General features: G+C 33.8%; 1 protein-coding gene across 3 annotated transcripts; it reads left to right on the top strand.

Annotated features, from left to right (window-relative positions):
* The first annotated feature begins 1,538 nt into the window (after positions 1-1,538).
* LOC108328546 (uncharacterized) lies at positions 1,539-16,263 on the top strand. 3 transcript variants are annotated; one of them, XM_052873847.1, is made up of 9 exons: positions 1,539-1,844; positions 2,729-2,873; positions 13,073-13,287; positions 13,435-13,505; positions 13,608-13,770; positions 14,441-14,612; positions 15,047-15,205; positions 15,331-15,419; positions 16,047-16,263. In XM_052873847.1, exons 2-9 carry the CDS (start codon positions 2,741-2,743, stop codon positions 16,137-16,139), a joined length of 1,095 nt encoding a protein of 364 aa, XP_052729807.1. In that variant the 5' UTR covers positions 1,539-1,844; positions 2,729-2,740; the 3' UTR covers positions 16,140-16,263. The 3 variants fall into 3 exon arrangements, with proteins under 3 accessions (XP_052729807.1, XP_017417915.2, XP_052729806.1); XM_017562426.2 differs by having other exon boundaries at positions 2,724-2,873; XM_052873846.1 differs by having other exon boundaries at positions 2,714-2,873.
* Positions 16,264-21,603: the final 5,340 nt, after the last annotated feature.

Below are 21,603 nucleotides of genomic sequence, written 5' to 3'. Positions count from 1 at the left end.
TACATTAAACCTAATAATTACTACTTGAGGTATAACCTTCATAGTTATTGAATATCTTTATGAGTCATATTTTTAGTATTGAACATTTTTATTGAATATATGTATTGAACATATGTAATGAACATCTTTCTTTTTAATTTTTATGTATGAACAATTAGTTGTATGAATGATATTAGGTTGAATAATGTAGTTTATTTTATACAATATTATTCAATTTTAGTTTATATTAATTTATTCTTTGTTTTGTCAATAAAACCACTTTTACAATAATATAATTTTATTACAATGAGAAAAAATGAACTATATACATTTCTGGCAGTTTTAAAACCCCAGTTAACTAAACCATGCAAAATAGGGGTGGTTTTGAGAGAACCCCAGCTAGTTCCCGCGGTTTTTGAGTAACCCCTCTAATACCGGCGGTTTTCACAAAACCCCTGGAAATTTCGGCGGTTTTCGGAAACCCCTGCTAATATCAACGATTTTCACAAAACCTTTGGAAATTTCGGTGGTTTTCGAAAACCCTCGCTAATACTGGTGGTTCTGGAAAAACCCTCAGAAATTGCAGCGGTTTTGTGAAAAAAACGCCGATACTTACTTAGCGACACAGGTTTTCTCAACAGTTTTCCTAACCGTGTGAAATGTGCTTTCTAGGGGTTAAAACCGTTGGTAACATAAAAAATAACCCCTAGAAAAATTACAGATTTTTGTATTGATTATCGGTTTTTCAATACGAGATTTTCTTTGTATCATACGTATATTTTAATTATAATTTTTTGGTTTAATGATTTAGATAGTTTTTATTTATGTCAGGTTTTCCCAAATAGTTCTTTTATTTTATTTTTGGCTCAATTGAGTTTCTAAATGTGAAAAACCATTACAATTGGATCTCTGCCGTTAAATTGGGATAATGAGATTAAATTTAAGTTGACATGTCGCTATGACCTGGTTTCATTAAATTACATGGTAGATTAGAGCACATGGTATGTGGATAGTCATATATTAAGCATTTTTAATCTGTAAAATTTGAAATCAAAAATATTTGTCACGAAATTAAGATTCCATGATTCGAAATTGTTAATTGATTGAGTAAGAGGAATCAAAATTAGGATCGAAAGAGAGACCAAAATTGGAGAGTGATTGGACAAAGTTCTTGCTCATTATATTAGTTCTAGTGTAAAAAATTAACTATGAAAATGAAGTATAATATTCATTAAATTATTGTTTTACAACAACTCTTATTGGTTTATTTCTATATTTAAGATATCAATATATTGTAAACGTATGCAAATTTATTTTAAGTACAAAATTTAGTTAATAATTAATAAAAAAATTAATTTCTAAACAATTGTGACCAACTTAATATAAAAAATAAGACACTAATATAATTTAATTGTATTATTATATAATAAAATCTTAAAAAAATGTCAACTCAATATTATTGTAATAAAAACAAACACATTTATCTCTCAATTTACACATTCAGAATTAAAATGATAAAGTTTAATAGCATTTTTATTTCTAAATTTACAAGGATCGTTCAATGTTTTACCTTATGAAACTGATAGCAAAATGAAGAGTGGAGAATGCGTATCGAAAACCAAGCAGACAGAAGATCAGCGACAGTGCGAGCAACGAAGTTGTGGTTGTTCAGTGGAAGCAAAAAATAGGAAGTTTTGTTGAAGGGTTTCAACGGCAGCAGAGTGCTATGGCTGAAGCATATGACGTGGTTATAGTTGGAGCTGGCATCATTGGGTTGACCATCGCTCGCCACTTCCTCATCTCTTCCGATCTCTCCGTCGCCATAATCGATAAGGAAGTTCCTTGTTCCGGTTCTACTGGCGCAGGTACTAACCTCCATCTCTTATTTGCAATACAAGAACAATTTGGATTATCATCACAGGTTAAATCAAATAAATCTAGTTACAACACTAAAAATTAACTTAAAATTGTCTTCTAAATTCAGAGTATAATACTATATTTTTAGAAAAAAAAAAACTCAAAGTTTAGTCGATTTTACAGAGTTAAAATTTAATTTATAAAATAAAAGTTATCTTCGTTTACATATTGTAATTTAATAATTTAAAAAGTAGATATCCTAAAATATATTATATAGTTATTGTTGATTATTGAATTTTTTGTTTTATATTTATTGTTTAGTTTTAGATACTTAAGTATATTATAATGTTTTTTTAGAGCTTATAAAAGGCCTATACAAAACTTATTTAATAATATTATTTAAAACTATTGGAAAATTAATTCTTATGCAAATTTTTTATGTAATTTTTTTAAACTGATGTAATAATTTATCTCTGCTCAATCGAATTTTATAAGATAATTCCTGTGATATAGCTCATGATCTTAAGTTATTATTATTGGGTTAGAAAGAATAATTTTTAACTCATTCAACCCATTTATGGCATCTGTAACCATTGGTATTATTACAGTAAGTGCAGACCAGTATTCACACTGTCTGTATTTTACATAGGTGTTGGCAGTGAAAGCCCGTAATAGAGGTGTTCGTGTGTAGTTCCCATACTATAATTTCCTATACTTCACATATAAGTATTCTGTATTTAAACTTGAAAAAAGTAGTTGTAAATTATAACTATTTAAGAGATATGTGATATAAAAATATAGAAACAGATTAGATATCTAATATTTCTATTTATAGACAAGAAAAAGTGATTTACAACGAAAATGGTTTACAATTTAGTTTGTTTTAGGACAGGGATATCTGTGAATGATATACAAAACCCCTGGGAGTGCTATATGGGATCTTTCTCAGAGGAGCCACCAACTTTGGAAAATGCTGGCACACAGCATAGAAGAGGAAGGCTTGGATCCTATGGTGGAGCTGGGATGGAAAAAATGTGGTATGTAGTTCCATCTTTCTATAAATTTCTTTGTTTCATCTGCAATTTCGAAGGGAGACATGCAAATGTATCTCGCAGAATTTGAAGCTGCATATAAAACTTGCATATTTAGTAGAGAGAACACATAAAGTTTGTGTTACAATCATGGTTTTTCCTTTTATATGCAAATGCTTTCACAGCACCTCTGTAGAGAGAACACATAATCTTAAAGTGCTGACAATGGAAGAGATTATCCTCAAATTCTAACTAATAAGTACATTTAGTATTGTAGGGAGTATTTTAGATTTCATTTTGTTTGATAGCATGCATCAGTGACATATGCGTTCTTGAAGTGTTGGGAACATTGTTCAAAGCCATTTTGTAAGATCAAGAAAAATATGAGATATAATTTTAGTGAGTTTAGATATTTAAAAGAGATATTATTATTATTTGTTAGAATATTTACCCTATTTATCATGATTATATTATGTCTAGGGTTATCCTATTTATCATGATTATATTGTGTCTAGGGTTATCCTATTTATCATGATTATTGTCTAAGTTACCCTATTTATCATGATTATATTGTGTCTACGTTACCCAATCATGATTATATTGTGTCTAAGGTTACCCTAATTATCATGTACTCTTGTATCAATTTATTTTTACAAATAGAAGATTATGAAAGGGATCAATCAAGCCCTCTAGAATTATTTTTCAGTTTAATTCTCAAGTTGGTATAGAGCAAGTTGTCTGAGTCTCTTCTACTTTGTCTTGGTTGCCGCTAGTGGCCCGTGGCTTCCGCCACCGGCAGCCTTAAAAATTACCTCAATGAGCATTCTCTGTCTAGTCTCCAAACCCTAATTGTTGTCCACAACTTGCCACTGTCTGGTGCTGTTTGCCACTATCTGGTGCTGTTTGCCACTGTCTGGTGTCGTTTGTCCGTTGTCCGGTGCCGTTTGCCGCTGTCCAGCGTTTGCCGTTGTCCAATTGGCACTGTTTTGCAACTGTGAGGAGCTGTCCACATAAGTTTGTCACCATCAGCCTCTGTTCCTTGCCATTCTGATGTCGTCCGCCATTATCCGTCGACGGCTACCGCCACAGTTTAGTCTCATCCAAGCGTCGTCACGCACGCCACATCTGTCCGACCTCCGCTGCTGCTGTCGTCTCGTTTTCTCTAGGGAAGTTAGGGGTTTTGTGCGCATCGAGGAGCGCAACCCATCCCTGGTAGTTGCTGCCTCATTCTCCTCTAGACGCACCGTCACGCACAGCTTCTCTTCGATCAGCTTCCAATGTGTGTTTGTCATGCGTGTCGAAATTACATTACGACATTGCCATTCGTCTCATCGGAGCTCCTGACACTAGTAAAAAAACAAGATTTTAACTCGCGCATTTGGCATCGGTTAAATTGTAAACGAAGCAAAAAATGACGCGGTGGCATTTTTGTAGTTATTACAACTGAATATGCCTCGGTTCAAAAAGAACCAATGCCTAAAACTGGTGCGGTGGCATTTTTGTAATTATTGCGCAAGGTATATGCCTCGGTTCAAAAAGAACCGATGCCTAAAACTGATGCGGTGGCATTTTTGTAATTATCGCGCAAGGTATATGTCTCGGTTAAAAAAGAACCGATGCCTAAAACTGGTGCGGTGACATTTTTGTAATTATCGCGCAAAGGTATATGCTTCGGTTCAAAAGGAACCGATGCCTAAAACTGGTTTTGTAATTATTTTTTATTTTTTTGAGAGCGTTTAGGCATCGGTTTTTTATAGAACCGCGGTCGTAGACCCTTATTGCCTCGGTTAAAAAAATAACCGAGGTAATAACATGTGTTTAGGGTTTAATTTCGCAAACAGAGATAGAAGTTGCGCCGCTCCTCTCTTTTCTCCCATTTTCTTTTGCATCCCTTCCTTCCTCTTCTTTGCTCTGATGGAGGCGCGACGAAGGGATTAACAGAGCGGACGCAGGAGCAGCGGTGCCCTGATTGGCGAGTCTGGTGCGGTGCCCGGTCTGGTTTCGTTGCTCCGGTGCAGCGATCTGTGGACAGACTGCGGCGAAGACGCAAGGGCGCAGTGGTCGTTCCTTTTCTTGCAGCGGGGCGCACTGGTCGTTCCGATTCGTCTAGGGTTCCGATTTCAATTTTTGGATTTTTGATTGGAGTTTCTGCTTGAGTTTTTGATTGGATTTTTTATTGGAGTTTCAATTTTTGGATTTTTGATTGGAGTTTTTGAGTGGCGGCAGAGCTGAGACCTCCAGGAACAGAGGAACAGAGGCTGGTGGAGAATCATTCTTGTTTCACTAAAAATGTGGAATTGCGTTGTTGTGTTGGTAGCTCTGAAAGTGGGAAATCATGCTGGTGGCAGTGGAAGATGGGTGATGGCAGTGGAAGATGGGTGATGCATAAGAACAAACATCAACAACATCCTATAAAGCTTAAAAAAAAAACAAGTTACTGCCTCGGTTACGTAAAAACCGAGGCATAAATCCTATTCTTTTTAACTCAGTTCACGACCGAGGCATAAAACCTACCCTTTTTTACCTCGCCGGTATATGCTTCAGTTGTAAAATCGGTGCCTAAAAGCAAAAGTAACCGGTGCAGTATCCTCTTAGTGTACTAGTGTGAGTGTGTTTTGGTTTTTGTTTCTTAGTTTCAATGTCTGTACCTCAGACCTAGGCTTTTATTCTTTGATATTTTCGGAACCCTAAGTCCTTTAGATCTCTTTCATCATTGTTTGACTTGCCGAATCATGTTGAGTCCATATACGTCATTGGTTCCTGATTTCAAAGTCAGCAAATCGCTCTTGACGCCACTTTGTCACTTTTTTCTTCAATCATTGTTGGTCACTTTCTCCTTGGGCTCGAGGCTAGTTTGTTTAGCCCGTACTTCTTGTGATACAGTGCTAAGTATCACGAGAGTAGTTTAGCACAGAACCTTTGGACCTCCAACCTATCTTTGGCCTTTAATGTCATCATAAGTCTCAATCTTTGTTCCTTGAATCTGTCATCCTTACGGTTCTCAACATAATCCAACCATGATTCCTAGTGGTGCTTTGATGAATAAAGGAGATCATTATGACCTTTCACCCTCACAGTTTTCGTCATTCACCGTGAGGGGAGTATCTTTCAACCACTACCAGCCCCATCAGTCACTTTTGGCAATTTAATCCCTGTAGTTTGTCGCTTTTAGCCACTACAAGGCCCATCCTTACTTGATGGCACTTTAGTCCTTATAGTATGTTTTTGTCCACTGCAGGCTCCATCCTTACTTGATGGCAATTTAGTCCCTGCAGACTCCATCAATCAGTAATGGAAATTTAGTCTTTGTAGGCCCCGTCAGTTAATAATGGCAATTTAGTCCTTGCAGACCCATCAATCAGTAATATGTTAGAAGTATAGATAAACCGTGAGAAAAAATGTAGATATATGCTATTAAATATGTTATTGTTAAAATTGCATGGTGAAAAAAATATAGATTTTTTATATTGAAAAAATGATAAGGGAATATATTTAATTATATTTAGCATAAAAACATTAATGTAAAAAATTAAAATTAAAATAATATAAAAGAAAATATAATGCAGATCGTTTAGTGTGGATAGAGATAGTGACAAATCAGGTTTAGATTATGCATATCTACTTTGCGCTTCGTCTAAAAATAATCGTCTGAACAAAATATCTGTAAATTTGTTTTAATTTATGCATAGATACTTTTATATATTTTTATGTTTTATTTTTTAATTTTAAATAAAATTATATAAAAACAAATATTTAGAATATAAAACTTAAATAAAAGATAAATTAAAATATAATTCTAATAAAATCATTCAATAAAATATTAATAAAAATAAATTTAGTCTTTTTAAACATAAAATTCAAATCAGCTGTAGTAAAATACAAATTTAAAAAAAAATAAAAAGAACTTTAATTTTATAAAGAAATAAAAATGGATGAAGTTATTTTAAATAATCATTTGCTGATTAATATTTTTTTATTAATAATTTTATTTTGATCAGTTGATTTTAAAAAATTATTTAAATATAATTAACTAATAATTATTAGTAAGAAATAAATATTATCGAACACTATGATATTCGTACTCATTCTACCAGTAAGGAGATAATTAAATACTAATACTAATAATGCATGATTATTAATTAAAAATATTCATTATATCCATCATAAATTTTACTATGTGTATGTATGAATATTTTTACTATCTTTTAAGTATGGAGTAGTATTGATAATAGAGTTAGTTAATATGTGTCTGTTTATTTATAATTACACTACCTTACAAGTAATTCCAAATAACATTTTAGTGCAACAAGAAATATTTTTATAAAAAATTGAACTTACTCAGTTTAAGTTCATAATCTTCAACTAACTCATTGTATACATCATTAAGCAAATTCATTCATAGAAAACAATTCATTTCATTGCTAAAAAATCATTCAAAACCATTCATCACCTATATCAATCAAAATTTAAAATAAAAAACAAAACAATCAATTCAACATAATTACTCAGCTCAAAACAACTTTATATTACTACACAAGTATAAACATACATGTATCTAAGGTTGGGAAATAAACTACATTGTAAAAAACTATAGTGAACCAAAAAGTAAGTTTCTTGAACTAATACTTTTTAAATTTAATTTTAAAATTTTATATTTTAAAATAAATATTTTTAAAATGAAATTTTATCTTAAATTAAAAATTCAATTATTTTATCTAAAAAAGAGAATTGAAATGTAAAATACTTTAATTATTTTATTCAAGCAAATTATTTAAAAAATAAAGAGAATTCAATTATAAATAATTTATAAATATTTCAATTCTTTTAGAATTGTGGAAATATTTTATCCAAACACAGTGTTAGGTAAATTTATATTCATTTTCTTCGAGTTTCATTTGTTTTTAAATATAAATAAATGTATGAGTGAGTTTTCATGAAAAAAATAGGAGATTTTGAGTTTTCATCCTTACTTGATGGCAATTTAGTTCCTACAGGCTCCATCAATCGGTAATGGAAATTTAGTTTCTATAGGCCCTATCAGTCAGTAATGACAATTTAGTCTCTGTAGTAAGGGAGGTATGTTTCCAGCCACTAGTCAGACACTGGTCAAAGGTCCCAACTAGTCAGAGATGACAATCCCTGCTTTCAGTCACTGTAGGCCCCAATTAGTCAGAGATGACAGTTCGTGTAGTTTTGTCCCTTTCAGCCACTGTAGGCCCTAACTAGTCAAAGATAGCAGTCCCTGCATTTTTGTCGCTTTTAGCCATGCAGGCCCCATCTTTACTTGATGTTAATCCAGTCTCTGCAGTTTGTGGTTGTCTACCACTCGTCATTCACTTTTGATGGAAATCAACTTTGTCAAAGTCATCCTACTTGAAGGTTCATGGTGCGCTAGATGAAGTTTTGTGGTTGTCCAATATTATTCTCCATAAGCTTATGAGGAGTCTCTTTGGTTACGCTGGTTTGTGAGTCCAATTTGGTTTATAGACATTCTCTCTTGATGGTCTAAAGCATATGTACATCTTATTCAAAGCCAAAGTTACCATGTTTATTGCCTCGACATTTTAGACAAGTTGATTTTGTTGGACTGAGTTTATTTATTCCAAGCTTGGCACATACAATTTGTATGTTCTAGCTTGAGGGAGAGAGTTAGAATATTTACCCTATTTATCATGATTATATTATGTCTAGAGTTATTCTATTTATCATGATTATATTGTGCGTAGGTTACCCTATTTATCATGTACTCTTGTATCAATTTATTTTTATAATCAGAAGATTATGAGAAGGATCAATCAAGCCCTCTAGATATTTAATAGAGATATTATTATTATTATTAGATATTGTAGACATTTTAAATGATATATTAAGATATTATTGTATATAATTAGATATTATGGCTAGATAATAATAATAATATATATTATTAATAGACTATTTATAATAAATTAGAATAAAAAGTATTATTATAAGTAAGAAAATATTAGATATAGAGTTGGGTGGATTTGTGTTTAGAAACTCTAAATCAAAGAAACAAAACAAAGGAAGAAAGGAGATTGGCGTTTTGGGAGAAGAAGAGAGAGAGCAGCGAGAAACTCTTAGTGTAAAGAAAAATTGGTGGTTGTAGATAAAACCTTATGATTGGCCAAGGTATAGGGAAACTTACCTTTGTTTATTGTTGTATGTTATATGTGTTCTTGGTTATTTTGGATTGATAATCCTTGTTGATACATGTTTATATGATTATGATTATGATTATATGTTGCTATTGTTGGACAAGGGTTTGTGTATGCAAGGGCATAGGGTTTATATAATATTTGTGTTGGGGTTTTCCTATGAATGTATATATGGTTCATTGGATAATCCCAATAGAGGGTTTGATACTAAGGGAGCACAAAGTTATGATGTTTGGAGGTTTCCATGCAAATATATGTTGTAAGTGTTGGGTTATTGGGATCCCTTCCTATATAGAGAATAGGCCAAATAATGTGGACCATTATGTTTCACTTTGTTTTAGTGGAGATGGGTTAGATTAGTAGGGCATATTAAAGTCATTTGAAGAGAGGGAAAAGCCAAGTGAGAGAGAAAGGAAGAGAAGAGATTATTCCTGCATAACACAAAACCTGTACTAGTGTTTGCGTCGTTGTAAAGTCCTTCACCGTTGGATCGGGCCAATGTTTGGATAGTGGGTTCCAGACATATAGGTCTTCATTATGACCGTTCGGATCGTCAATCAGAGGTCTAATTTGGGAGAAAACAGCCTAAACGAAAAGAGGAAGTTATTCTCGCATAACACAAAACCTGCACTGGTGTTTTCATCATTGTGAAGTCGTTTACTGTTGGCTCGGGCTAATTTATGGGCAGTGGGTTCTAGACGTATGGTTCTTCATTATGACCATTCGGATTGTCAATTGGAGGTCTAGTTTGGGAGAAAACAGCCTCGCATCAGCAACTTTGTTTTGGAGAATTTTCATCTTCTTGGTTGTCATTTGTAAGCATTATTCTTAGTTAGTTTGGCTGATCGAAAACCCTATTTTGTTGTTTTTATCGGAGACTCTTTTGCATCCTATTATTGGTGGTATAACATGTCCACGATTGGATCTGGATGATTCAAGTGATGTATTATATGTGTCTCAGTATGTTTACATGGGTATGTGATGCTTGAATGCATGTATGTGTTAACTATGTTTCCACGTGATCTAAGGTTGATGTATGTATTTTTGAATGCTTGAATCATGTCTATGATGTGTTTCAATTTGGCAATAATTGATTATCATTAGTTATAATTGATTATCTATGCGTTGGTTTTGAGTGTGGTTTTAGGAATAATTGATTATTTGGGATGATAATAGATTATCCCTTCTTGCGTGATATTGTTCAAGAGTAGGAAGTTAGCCAGTGTGGAAGCGCTGATACCCTTAAAGTTAGGGTCTTTCTTTCACCTGTGTGAGGCAGGGGAAGAGAAGAGCGATAATGGTTTTCCGTGATCATTGGTTAACTTAGTGAGAGAGTCACGAGGTTCAACCAACCATGTGGTGTGATGGTGGGTTATGTTTTATATATGTCTTCGGGCTATACTTTGTTAATCCGGTGTTGTACCTTTCCTCTTGTGAGGGTAGAAAGGTAGATCTTTTCGTCTTTAAAAGGCGGTGGAAGAGATGAGTCTCTTCGTCCATGATGGGTGGTGGAAGAGTTGGGTCTCTTTGTCCATGATGGGTAGTGGAAGGGACTAGGATTCGAGTGCTACCTTTTTCTCTTTCGAGGGGATAGAAAGGTAGTCAGCTTTCCTCTTGCGAGGGGATAGAAAGGTGGATCTCTTCGTCTTTAAAAGGCAGTGGAAGAGATGGGTCTCTTCGTCTATGATGGGCGGTGGAACCTTTCCTCTTTACGGGGGGTAGAAAGGTAGTCATCTTTCCTCTTGCGGGAGGGTAGAAAGGTTGATCTCTTCGTCTTTAAGTGGCGGTGGAAGAGATGAGTATCTTCGTCCTAGAGGGGCGGTGGAAGGGACTGAGATTCGAGTGCTGCTCTTTCCTCTTGCGAGGGGGTAGAAAGGGATGAAGGTCTCACTCGAAGGGTTCTGACTCGTGTTGAGTATAGTGTTGGGGTGAACAGTTGGGAACAGGGGAAACAGGTCCAAAGCTGCGGTGAAGGACTACTAGAACCATCTTGTTTTAATAAACATGAATGATATGGTGACATATGGAAGTTGACATACATTTACAATGATGATTGGATAGAGACGAGTTGCCTTAAATGGATAGATGGTGCAAAGCTAATGGGTTAAACATGATTTCCTCTAAGGGAATGTAGGTGTGGTTATCACATTGGTTGTTATAATCTTATTATGAATTGATGTTGTTTGGTGTGATGGAATTGCAATAAGAACTTAACTACTGTGATATAAATGTTATATTGGTGATTTGATGTTTATTTTGGTATTATCCTGAATGCATTGATCAATTTATGATAATGTTGTAAGGGGAGATAAATCTCTATGGTTGTGATTGTAGATGTTGTGTATTTCCTAAATCACGTTATTTGGTTTAAACGGTGGAGTTTTTGGTGGTGTAACTTATGCATGAGGGGTAGAGTTCTCTACCGTTGAAGGTGTGGTTCTTGGGGTGTGTTGCTTTGATTTTACTCATTAGTGGTTTGGGTAGTAATGAATCGATTATCTTAAGTGACAATTGATCATCACAGTACATTTTGGTGAAAAATGACGAATTTGATGAAGAATGAACGTGAACCAAGCCTGAGGAGCTGTGGAACATGATGATAATAAGAGATTGAGGTTAATGGTTATGTTTAGGGTCAGTTTGACTTGTGGTTGCGAGTGGAGCATGAGTGAGTGTTAGGATGCACCTGAGTATGTGATTGATGAGCATGAGAGTGGAGGTTAAGTCTACTTGTTGTACCTCGTAAATCCTAGTTCTATCTGTAGATATGTGCTTCCTTTTGCCTTGTGTGCATTGGAAGTTGATGATATGTAGGGGAGGCTACAATTGTCTTATAGGGGAGGCTATAGGTGGACTGTAGGAGCGGCTACATTCGGTGAGGTAGGGTACAAGAGTGAGATGGACTCTTTCCACTATGGTATTATGGTATAGTGACGATCATGGTGTTGTTCTTGATTGGGATAGTCATGAGTGTGGTGTATCGAAGACGATGATGCTCCAAGGAATGCTATATTGATAGTAATGGGATTATGTGGTGTAGACAACATAGGTGTTGGTGAACGGATAGATTGCGGTCTAGATATGTGATGATCGAGAATCGAGGATCGGGGTTCAAGGATTTACTAATTTATCGTGATTGATTGTTGGATTAAAGGTTTAGGAATCCTATTGTTATTACTTCTATGTATGGGGTGTTTGACTATTGTTGATATAATCAGTATGTATGTATCTTATTACTATGATTGTTTTATCGGTAGCTTATCCCATACATGTTTGTGTTTGTGCATGTGAATTCGATGATCATATAATAGATGATGTTATATGGGAGCAGATGATGCTATAGATGAAGATAAAACATGATAGATCCGTGAGATGATGGGGGACAGACTTTGGTTTTATTTAAGCTATTGCAATTGAGTTTTTAAAACAATGTAATTGGAGTTATTTTATTTTCTTCATTATTTTAGTTTTATTTAAATAATGTAATTGGACAAGTATTTTGAAACTATTATGTGATGTAAATTTAAATGCTGAGGTTTTTGAAAATACATTTTTGTGTTATAAGAAAGTTTTGAAAATTACCGGTTTTTATAATAACCAATAACACTATGAAATTTGGGGCGTAACACATTTCCTCTTCTAAACAGTAGATCTTTTGGTGCCATGTGGCTACATATCTAAACATTTCCTAAAAGCACTTTCTTGACATCAGCACCTCTAATTTGTATGAAAAAAGAGAGATCACTTGCTGTATATCATGCTGATTTCCAACAGAATGTATATCTACCTGCCTAATTCTCTGGAATGGTAGAAATTATTATATACACTATCCTATGATTGTGAGCTTGAGATGCTAATTGGTTGCTATGGATTATCCTGAAGCAGTTAGGGTGTGTCTATTGATCCGTAGTCTTTAATAAGTGTCATATCATATGCAGTATGCATGAGGCATTGATATTTGTAATCATGGAAATTTAGGTCTCTTTTCCCAACTATCATAACAATGGTGTGACATCTTTTGATCTACAGGGAGCCTATTAATTGGTAGAACTGAAGAAGAATCAGACATGCTAAAAGGGTGGGTGAAACAACTTTGTGAAGCTGGGTTGAAAGCAGAGTACCTAAGTAGCAATGAATTGATTAGAAAGGAACCTGATCTGTTGGTGGATAAATATAGTGCAGCTGCATTTCTACCAGATGACTGCCAATTGGATGCTCGTCGGACTGTTGCATATATTGAAAAGGTTTTGTATTCTTGGTTCATTTCTCTTTCCATATCTTTTACTTGCAACATGTAAATAATTATTAAAGTTTACTTTCTACAATAAACTTGCAACATAGCTGGTATATGACTTCGGACTTAGAGTTACAAATTTACTGCTGTTGTGTAGACTAACAGGAATTTTGCAGCAAAAGGAAGATATACTGAATTTTACAATGACCCAGTGAAACGTTTCATCAGGTTTAATTTGTTTCCCCTTCTTTGGGTTGCACTAACTCTGACACTGAAAGCAGTAGTCAGGAAACAAATTTTGTTTACTGCTTTGCATCATTCTGTGGTTAGGTCAGATATCAATGGGGAGGTCAAAGCTGTTCAGACTTCCAACAACACAATATACAGCAAGAAAGCAGTCATAGTTGCTGCTGGTTGTTGGACTGGTTCCTTGATGCAAGACTTGTTTAGAAATTGGAAAATGGATTTACATGTTCCGGTAAAACCCAGAAAGGTGTGCTTATATACATATTGATCCTTGATCACACTCTGGTACACTTTATTTTGTATATTGAATTGAGTTGTGACAGGTTTTGGAATTTTCTTTCCTGACAAATAACAATGCAGTTTGTTTTTGCCTTGAACCAAAGGATTGTGATGTATTGTTTTTGCATTATTGTCTAATATTTCCTTTCATTTCAAGAAGCTTATGACTATTGTTTACTTTAGCTTTCGGTTTAGAGCCTCTAGTTTTGGGTTTTCTCCTTCCATTTTAGTCTTGTCTTTGGGTATCTTAGATAGACTTCTTTATTTTTAATTTGTAAAAGTTCTTTCAGATTAACTTCTTCCATATAAATTTTTTTACTTAAGTATATAAGTTAGTTTTAATTTATTTAGAAACTTATTTTACTTTTTTTTTCTTATTTTTATTTCCTAGAAACACTTTTCAAGAAGTTTACTTAAACAGACCCTTTATATAAATCTTAACAAATTTGGTTCAGTCCCTGAGTTTGAGATTTTCCATTAGCAGTAGCCGGAATATTTTTAGCATGTTTTGCTGATTGCAATACCAGTTTTCGTGGCTTGTTTCTGTAATCTTTTACATGTGCAAACTTTATTTGGGTAAGAATGATTGTTGGTTGATTCCTATATTCCTTTTATACATTCTTCTGTTTGGTGTGAAGGGTCATCTACTCGTGCTTGAGAATTTCAACTCCCTTAAATTGAATCATGGCTTGATGGAGGCATCTTATCTCAAACATTCAACGATTTCTGGTATAGAATCGTCTGATCCTGAACAAAACTTATCTGTTTCAATGACAGCAAATATAGACGCAGCAGGGAATCTTCAACTTGGTAAACTTCTTTTCCATGACCCATATACATCAGATGATTGCATATGTTGCTTTTGAGTTCTGACTATAATTTATACTGAATAATCTTTTGTATTTGAAAGGATTTCCTATCAAACAGTGTCTATGGTAGCTGTTATTCAATTGTTTCGCCCTTTATTAGACACTTATGGTTTCATTTGCATATACAAGATGGTGTTTTGTTGTTTATTGGGGAGCAATGTATTGCGATATTGAATTGTTCAGATGTGCTTTTGGATTGAAAACTCTTATCTTTTGGATCAACATAACCGACCCTGTCATGATTTTCTTGATAAACATTTATCTAGTTTTTATGAAGGAGATAAAATTTTGTACTTGATGCAAATGCTTCAGTATCGGTTTAGAATTTTAGCAATTCTTGTGCTTCTTCAAACCAAAATCTTGTCTACTGACTAGGGAGTAGCCGTGAATTTGTTGGTTTCAACACCGATTTGGATGAGTCAGTGGTAAGTCACATATGGAAGAGAGCTGGAGAATTCTTTCCCAAATTGAAAACGCTTTCCCTTCCAGATCTAAGTGCAATTAGAAAAGTGAGAACAGGATTACGACCTTACAGTGAGTCACAATATCTCTTTGCAATCTTATGCAGTTCAGCTATTGATACTGTATTTAAATTTCCAAAATCTATGTAAATACAGAGACCATGTTATGTTTGATTTGCATAATCTTATCTTTGTCAGTGCCTGACGAAAAGCCAGTGATAGGGCCTGTGCCTGGCCTTTCAAATGTGTTCCTTGCAGCTGGACACGAAGGGTGTGGGCTTTCAATGGTCAGTTCTCACTTGGCAGTTATACTGATTTTTATGCATGTTCACATAAAATATATATAAACATTTAAAATCATATTTTTCTTAACTTTAAAGTAGTCTATGTTGAAAATCTAAGTATGAACCTAAGTCTCATATTGAGTAATAACAAAAAAGTTTAGCACCTTATTCAGAAGAAGACCTATAAAATTATTGTCTTAAGATATTAGGTTGTAGTTGATGTGAAGCTTTTAGACTCATGTTTCATTGGCATTTTCTTTTTCTCCTCGACAATCCTCTAGTGATATTAAAGTCTGGTGAATGGTTGTATCTCAAGTTTTTCTGATAGAGGACCAGACAAAGTATGAGCTTAAATACCAAATAAAAATAAGAAAATTAAGAACCTTATAAGAAAGAAAATAAGTTAATTTATATGAATTTCTTCAAAATCTGTTTCTTAACTCAAATATGAGTTATTTTTAGTTTATAAATTTCTTCAATTAGATCCTAAAGTAGTTATATAGAATCAACTTATAGTGTATGATAATTTTATGGTTAACACTGCAAAATCACTTTGCTTTGTTAACATTAGCATGCACTCTGAACAAACATTTAGATAATTTTCTTCTGATTATGGAGAAATTATTGCAGGCTATGGGGACTGCTGAAATGATAGTTGAGATGGTGCTGGGATATCCAGAAAAAGTTGATAGCACTGTTTTTGCTCTACATAAAGTTGGTTAAAATTTGCAGAACTTATAAGTAATGGCTTAGAATGTGAAGGAATAAGGTCACTTTGAATTCTTATACATAATTTCTGAGTGAGTTGTGTTGTGTTCCTGATGAAGACACTACAGACTTATCATTACTGTTTGTCAACCTTGGACATCAGAACTTTCTTTTATTTTCTCAAATTACCCTTCTTTAAAAGAAAATAATAAGTATAGAAAGCGATTACATAGTAGTAGTATAATGAATTATTTGTATATATATTATTTTTGTTATAATTTAAAATAGTTCTCTCTTTTCTAAAATATTTCATTAAAAATAAATAATACTAATAATAATAATGATAAACATATGGAACATTTTAAAAGTGTAACAGTAAAACAATATTTCATAGTACAATAATAATTTAAAAAATTGTAATTAAAAATAATGTTTGAATATTAAGATTTATTATTATTTCAAGAAATAAGATAACAAAATAAAAGCTTTATCTGAGTAGAGACTATTTTGACACGTTAATATGAAGAGTTTATCGAAATAACTTAAAATTTAAGAGCTAACAACACATTGTATAATGTTATCTACGACTATAATTTAGATTAATATCATATCAAACGTATACTAAGTTTGTAAAATGGTTTATTTTGATCATTTTTATTATGAAATTTTTACTCTCTCAAATTTTTAGACTTTAATTAATCATAAATTAGTATATATAGGTTAGATATTGACAATAGTTGAATATATCATTATTTGTTATGCAATTTTGATATTAAATTAACCCTTTTTACTTTGAAGCTTGTTTAAACTTTTGTTTTTAGTTTATTTTTGTGAATAAGAGAGTTAAGGTTATACTTGATGATTTTATCACTAAATTTCCTTAATTTTATAGGTTATTGGAATGATTTGGAAGAGGAGTTAAAATATCAAGGAGTTGGAACCCAGGAAGGATAGAAAAAGCACCAGGAGAGAAGGTTACAGAAGGTCGCAGGATTCCTGATTACCCTTTTTTGGGGCCCTGGGCACAAGAGCTACATCAACCACGCCTGGTTGCCCTTTTCTAGGGCCCTCAACGCTAGTGCAGGGCGCCTAGTTGCCCTTTATGGGCCCTCAACGCCACTCTGCACCATAGCACGCCTGGGCGCCCTTCCAAGGATGCTGAGCGACAATTTCAATGCACCGTTGAGCACCTGGTTGCCCCTTTTAGGGCCCTCAACGCCACTTCTCTCGCAAGCTCGCTCAGTTGCCCTAAGTAGGGGTGCTGAGCACCAGCGTGTGGGCCTTTGGACTTATATTTTATCTATTTAAGGACTTGAACGCCCTAGGGTTCACATCTTTTGACGACTGAAGCTCAGAAACACACTTTTCGACCCTTTGGAGGCAGATTTGGCATGAGGGAGCTATCCTCTTCTCTTTCTAGGGTTTTTATCTCATTCTTCCATCATTGTACACTTGGATTCTCCATGAAAACGGAGAACTAAACTCATTTATTGTTGGGGAAAATGTAACCTCTAAACTTTCATGTATTTGAATACGTTTTGAATTATTTTATGCTTCTTTCACTAATTGTTAGTGATATTCTCCTTTACTCAATACTTGTTATGTCTTGATCACTCATAGCATGATGTATGACTTTCTTTGTTATTGGGAAATACCTAGGAACCAGGATCCGGAGAATTTCACCCAAAAGGACCATTGGCTAGACATAGGGATAAAACGTTTGGTTGTCTTAAGTTTCTTTTCATAATGTAAAATTGATTATTAGGGATGCAAGACATTGTGGTCTAATAATTAAGGATAGGCTTTTTACGTCGAGACATCGAGTTCTAAGTAATTTAGAGAGTGATAACAACAATTTAATGAAGAAGATGAATTCTTAAATGCATGAAAGTAAGGACGGTGAAATCTAAACCCCAACAACATTTCCATCTCATATTCTCAACATCATCCATTCATTCTTGTGTCAAGCCTTAATTGATCAATTTGCATTCATATTTACTTTTGTTGCATTTGATTTTAAACACCAACAAAATAGCTTTTCAGTCTTAATTAGTTAAGTATTTACACGATTGTTTAGTGTCGTGAGTCTATTGGGAAACGATACTTGGTCTTACCATTTTATATTACTTGATATGATTTGGTACACTTGCCAATGAGTTAATAAGTTTTTGGCGCCATTGTCGGGCACTCGTGGTTTAAACTATACTTTTGTGTGATTTTTAACCAGTTTTGTCTTTATTTTTATTGTTCTTTAATTTTTGTTTGTTTATTTTTATTTTTATTTTTTAGGCTAAGTGGGTGCTCTAGTGTTTTTTTAGTGGATGCATGATAAGATTCGCACTAGGAGCACAAAAATATCTGAATCTCTATTTTTAGGTCTGGAAAATAGTAGAAGAAGGAAGAAAAGGATTTCCAGAGAACTTTTCTCCTCTCTTGAGACTCTTCAACAACCTTATTCTTATTGAAAGCCTTTGAAATGGATCCACAACAAATCTTTCAAACTCAGTGTGTGGAATGAAGGTAGAAGGAGTTTCGTCAACATCCTTGAACACCCAACCATCTTTTGTTTTCTTTAGACCATTAAAGGTCAATGCCGCTTTTCCTATTTCATTTGATTTGGTGCACCTAATTTTTTTTTCACCAGTTAGATCAACTTGACGATGCTTCAATACACTGTTGATAAAAACACCATATGGTAGAATATGTCCACGACGACTTGCAATTTCAATCATGTGCTCACTCATAACAACAACCCAATTGGTTGGTATCCAGGTTTTTATGGCATGAACCAAAAATAAATCTTCACTAGTTAGACGATCACATATACATCTTCCAGGCAGTATTACCCAAGTAAGTACAAAAGCACACATATTTTCTTCCATTTTCAAACCATCAAGTAGATACGGCTTGTATACCTTTAGCCTTTTTGGACTTCTCAGATATTCCTTATAAATTTTATTCTTGTTGGTCCATTGGTTGAGTTCATAATTTCTTTCATGAGACATGAAGCCTTCTGCTTTGAGACCAGTAAAAGATAGCCATATTTCATCATCAATTTTAATATCGACACCTTTCACCCAAGAGCATATAACACCATCGACAACCTTCAGATTGTGGTAGAAGATTTCTACCAGGTCAAGATAACAATCACCGATCATTTCTATAAATTTTGCAAGACCAACATCTACAAGCCATTCTTGAAAGAGAAACCCCTCCCTTTTGAATAATTCCAGATCCAAGAACTTGTGAGGGACCACCTCGAAGAGTTTTCTATAACATCCAAATTTGTATCGTTCTTTGTCATCATTGATCCACCCATTTGGACTAGAATTTCTTACAAATCGTGCAGCCTTCTTTCCATGCCGTGAAGATGAAGAAGCCATTTGAGAACATGATTTAGAGATTTACAGGAAGGGTTTAAGAATCTAGTTTCTGACAATGATACATGATAGATTTACCGATTATATAAGTACAAAAAAGCACGTCCAATACCATGACAACATGACGTTCTATGGTGGTAATAATTCAAACCACCACGCCACTATGTATTCTTTTTTTTTAATCAAACTATATGATGGCTAATATTGTTGGGGCTTCAACATTTTTTTTCCTACAGAAAGACATGAACGTTGAATTTTGACAATAACCGATGTCAACTTTAAACTTTTAAGTTCCCTATTAAAGGTTGTCATCAAATTCGATTTCTATTCGACGTCCTATATCCTAGAGGATTTTAAAAAGAAATCGCATTTTACAAAACATAGCATCAAACATGAACATGAAACAACATTAAAAAAACACAGAAAGTAAATAAAAAATCCAGAAAATTAATGGAGAATGTTTTCGAAATTCATAAGTGTTAACATTTTTCTCTAGTTTTCCACCATGCCTTCATCGTTAACAAAAAAATGTCTTCGTTTAGTAGAGGAATTGATGGAGAACCAAACAAAAAAGTGAGCATGAATTTTCAAAGGGTAGTTCCAAAGGATCCGAAACTGTATTTAAAGAAAATGGACATGTACTTTGAAGGATTAGTTACGAGAAATTTTATAAATGGATGTGTAGAGGTTAGCGAAGGCTCCAAAACTGTATTTATAGAAAAAAAGAAAACTGTTGGGAGCCACTAATGCGCTCAACTACTCTAGTGCCCATCACGTCAAAGCCCCCAAGAGTTCGACGTGATAGCAGTACAAGGGCAGTTCAACTTCAATAAATTGGGCTACATATCGACGTTGATGAAATTATATTATTGGGCTATATATTTTTGAAAATTTTAATTGGGCCTGAAACTAATAAGATTTGATGCACAACTTTATAAATACTAGATTTGAAAACGCACTCAATGTTTTCTAAACTGAAGAGTTACAAACCCTAGAAATGTGAAAGACGTTCTAGAATCTGATCAGAAATGACTTCTTCATCATCATCAAGAAGAAAATGGAAGGTTGCCCAGATTGCAAGGAATGCTAATCCTATAGGTTGGATTAGTGATGAAGACATTCGAGGGAAGCTTTTTAGTCTATGGAAGATGAAAACTGTGGTTTCTCACAGATATCTGAAACTGGTAAGGGTGTTCTAGTCCAACTTAAAGATGAGTTATGAAACATTTTGTAACACAGCTGATCAAAGAGGTTTGGATTGGGATTGTCATTTTTCAACCGATCAGGAAAGAAGGCTTTCTCTTTCAAATATGGATTGGTCATCAAGGACTTATTGGATTCACCATGATAAAAAATGATGATCATCAGCAAGTCTAACCCATCTCTGAATCTTGGAGTGCAAACAAAACAGATTTGACAAAAACTGAAGAAGATGAGTGCGCTAGATGGTTATGCGGTGAAAATAGATTGTATGTCAGAATCGCTCAAAAAGATACTTGGGACTCAAGTAAATTGAAAGTTGACACAGTCATTGACAAAAAATTCTAAGGATTGAAAAATCACTGATGAAAATGGAAAGGAAGGTGATGCGAACAACTAGAAAAGGATCAACAATAATTCTGCAACAAAAGAATATGAATTTTCGTTATTTGATTTTAACTTTGTAATCAGTGGCTTCTTAAGCCATCTTTTGTTTTGCTGGTTGTAATCATCTTTTGAATATTAATGAAATTCTCTTTTGGCAAACATTAGTGAATGGTGATTGAATTGTTTAAATTGATTAAATCACTTGTATGATTGTAATTGAACATTTTAATGTTACATCATTACATTGCATATTCATACTCAATATGTGATAATGGTTATTGTAGAATATACCATTGCACTTTTTTTTTCTTTTAGAACACCAATAGTACGTCAATTGGTAAAGCTACTCGACGTAATATTAATAGAAAAATAAAGACAGAAAATTATAAAAAATGATATTTGATAAAGAAAGATTTATAGGGAAGCAAATGCTTGGTGAAGGAGGAGCAACGTTTTGAAACGAAGAGGTTAATGTCAATTTCTTCAGACTTCGATGTATCATTGTCAGCCAG

Source organism: Vigna angularis, chromosome 2 (assembly GCF_016808095.1).
Source record: "Vigna angularis cultivar LongXiaoDou No.4 chromosome 2, ASM1680809v1, whole genome shotgun sequence".
Lineage (NCBI taxonomy): Eukaryota > Viridiplantae > Streptophyta > Magnoliopsida > Fabales > Fabaceae > Vigna > Vigna angularis.
Note: the sequence above shows the minus strand (reverse complement) of the source record. Positions and strands in the feature narration are given on the sequence as shown.

What these genes read in the sequence shown, in the direction of transcription:
- LOC108328546 (XM_052873847.1), top strand. Translation starts at nt 2,741, where the DNA reads ATGATATACAAAACCCCTGGGAGTGCTATATGGGATCTTTCTCAGAGG. An exon ending in TTCCGGTAAAACCCAGAAAG is followed by an intron (nt 13,771 to 14,440) that starts GTGTGCTTATAT and finishes TTTGGTGTGAAG; the next exon opens with GGTCATCTACTCGTGCTTGA. An exon ending in AACAGGATTACGACCTTACA is followed by an intron (nt 15,206 to 15,330) that starts GTGAGTCACAAT and finishes TATCTTTGTCAG; the next exon opens with TGCCTGACGAAAAGCCAGTG.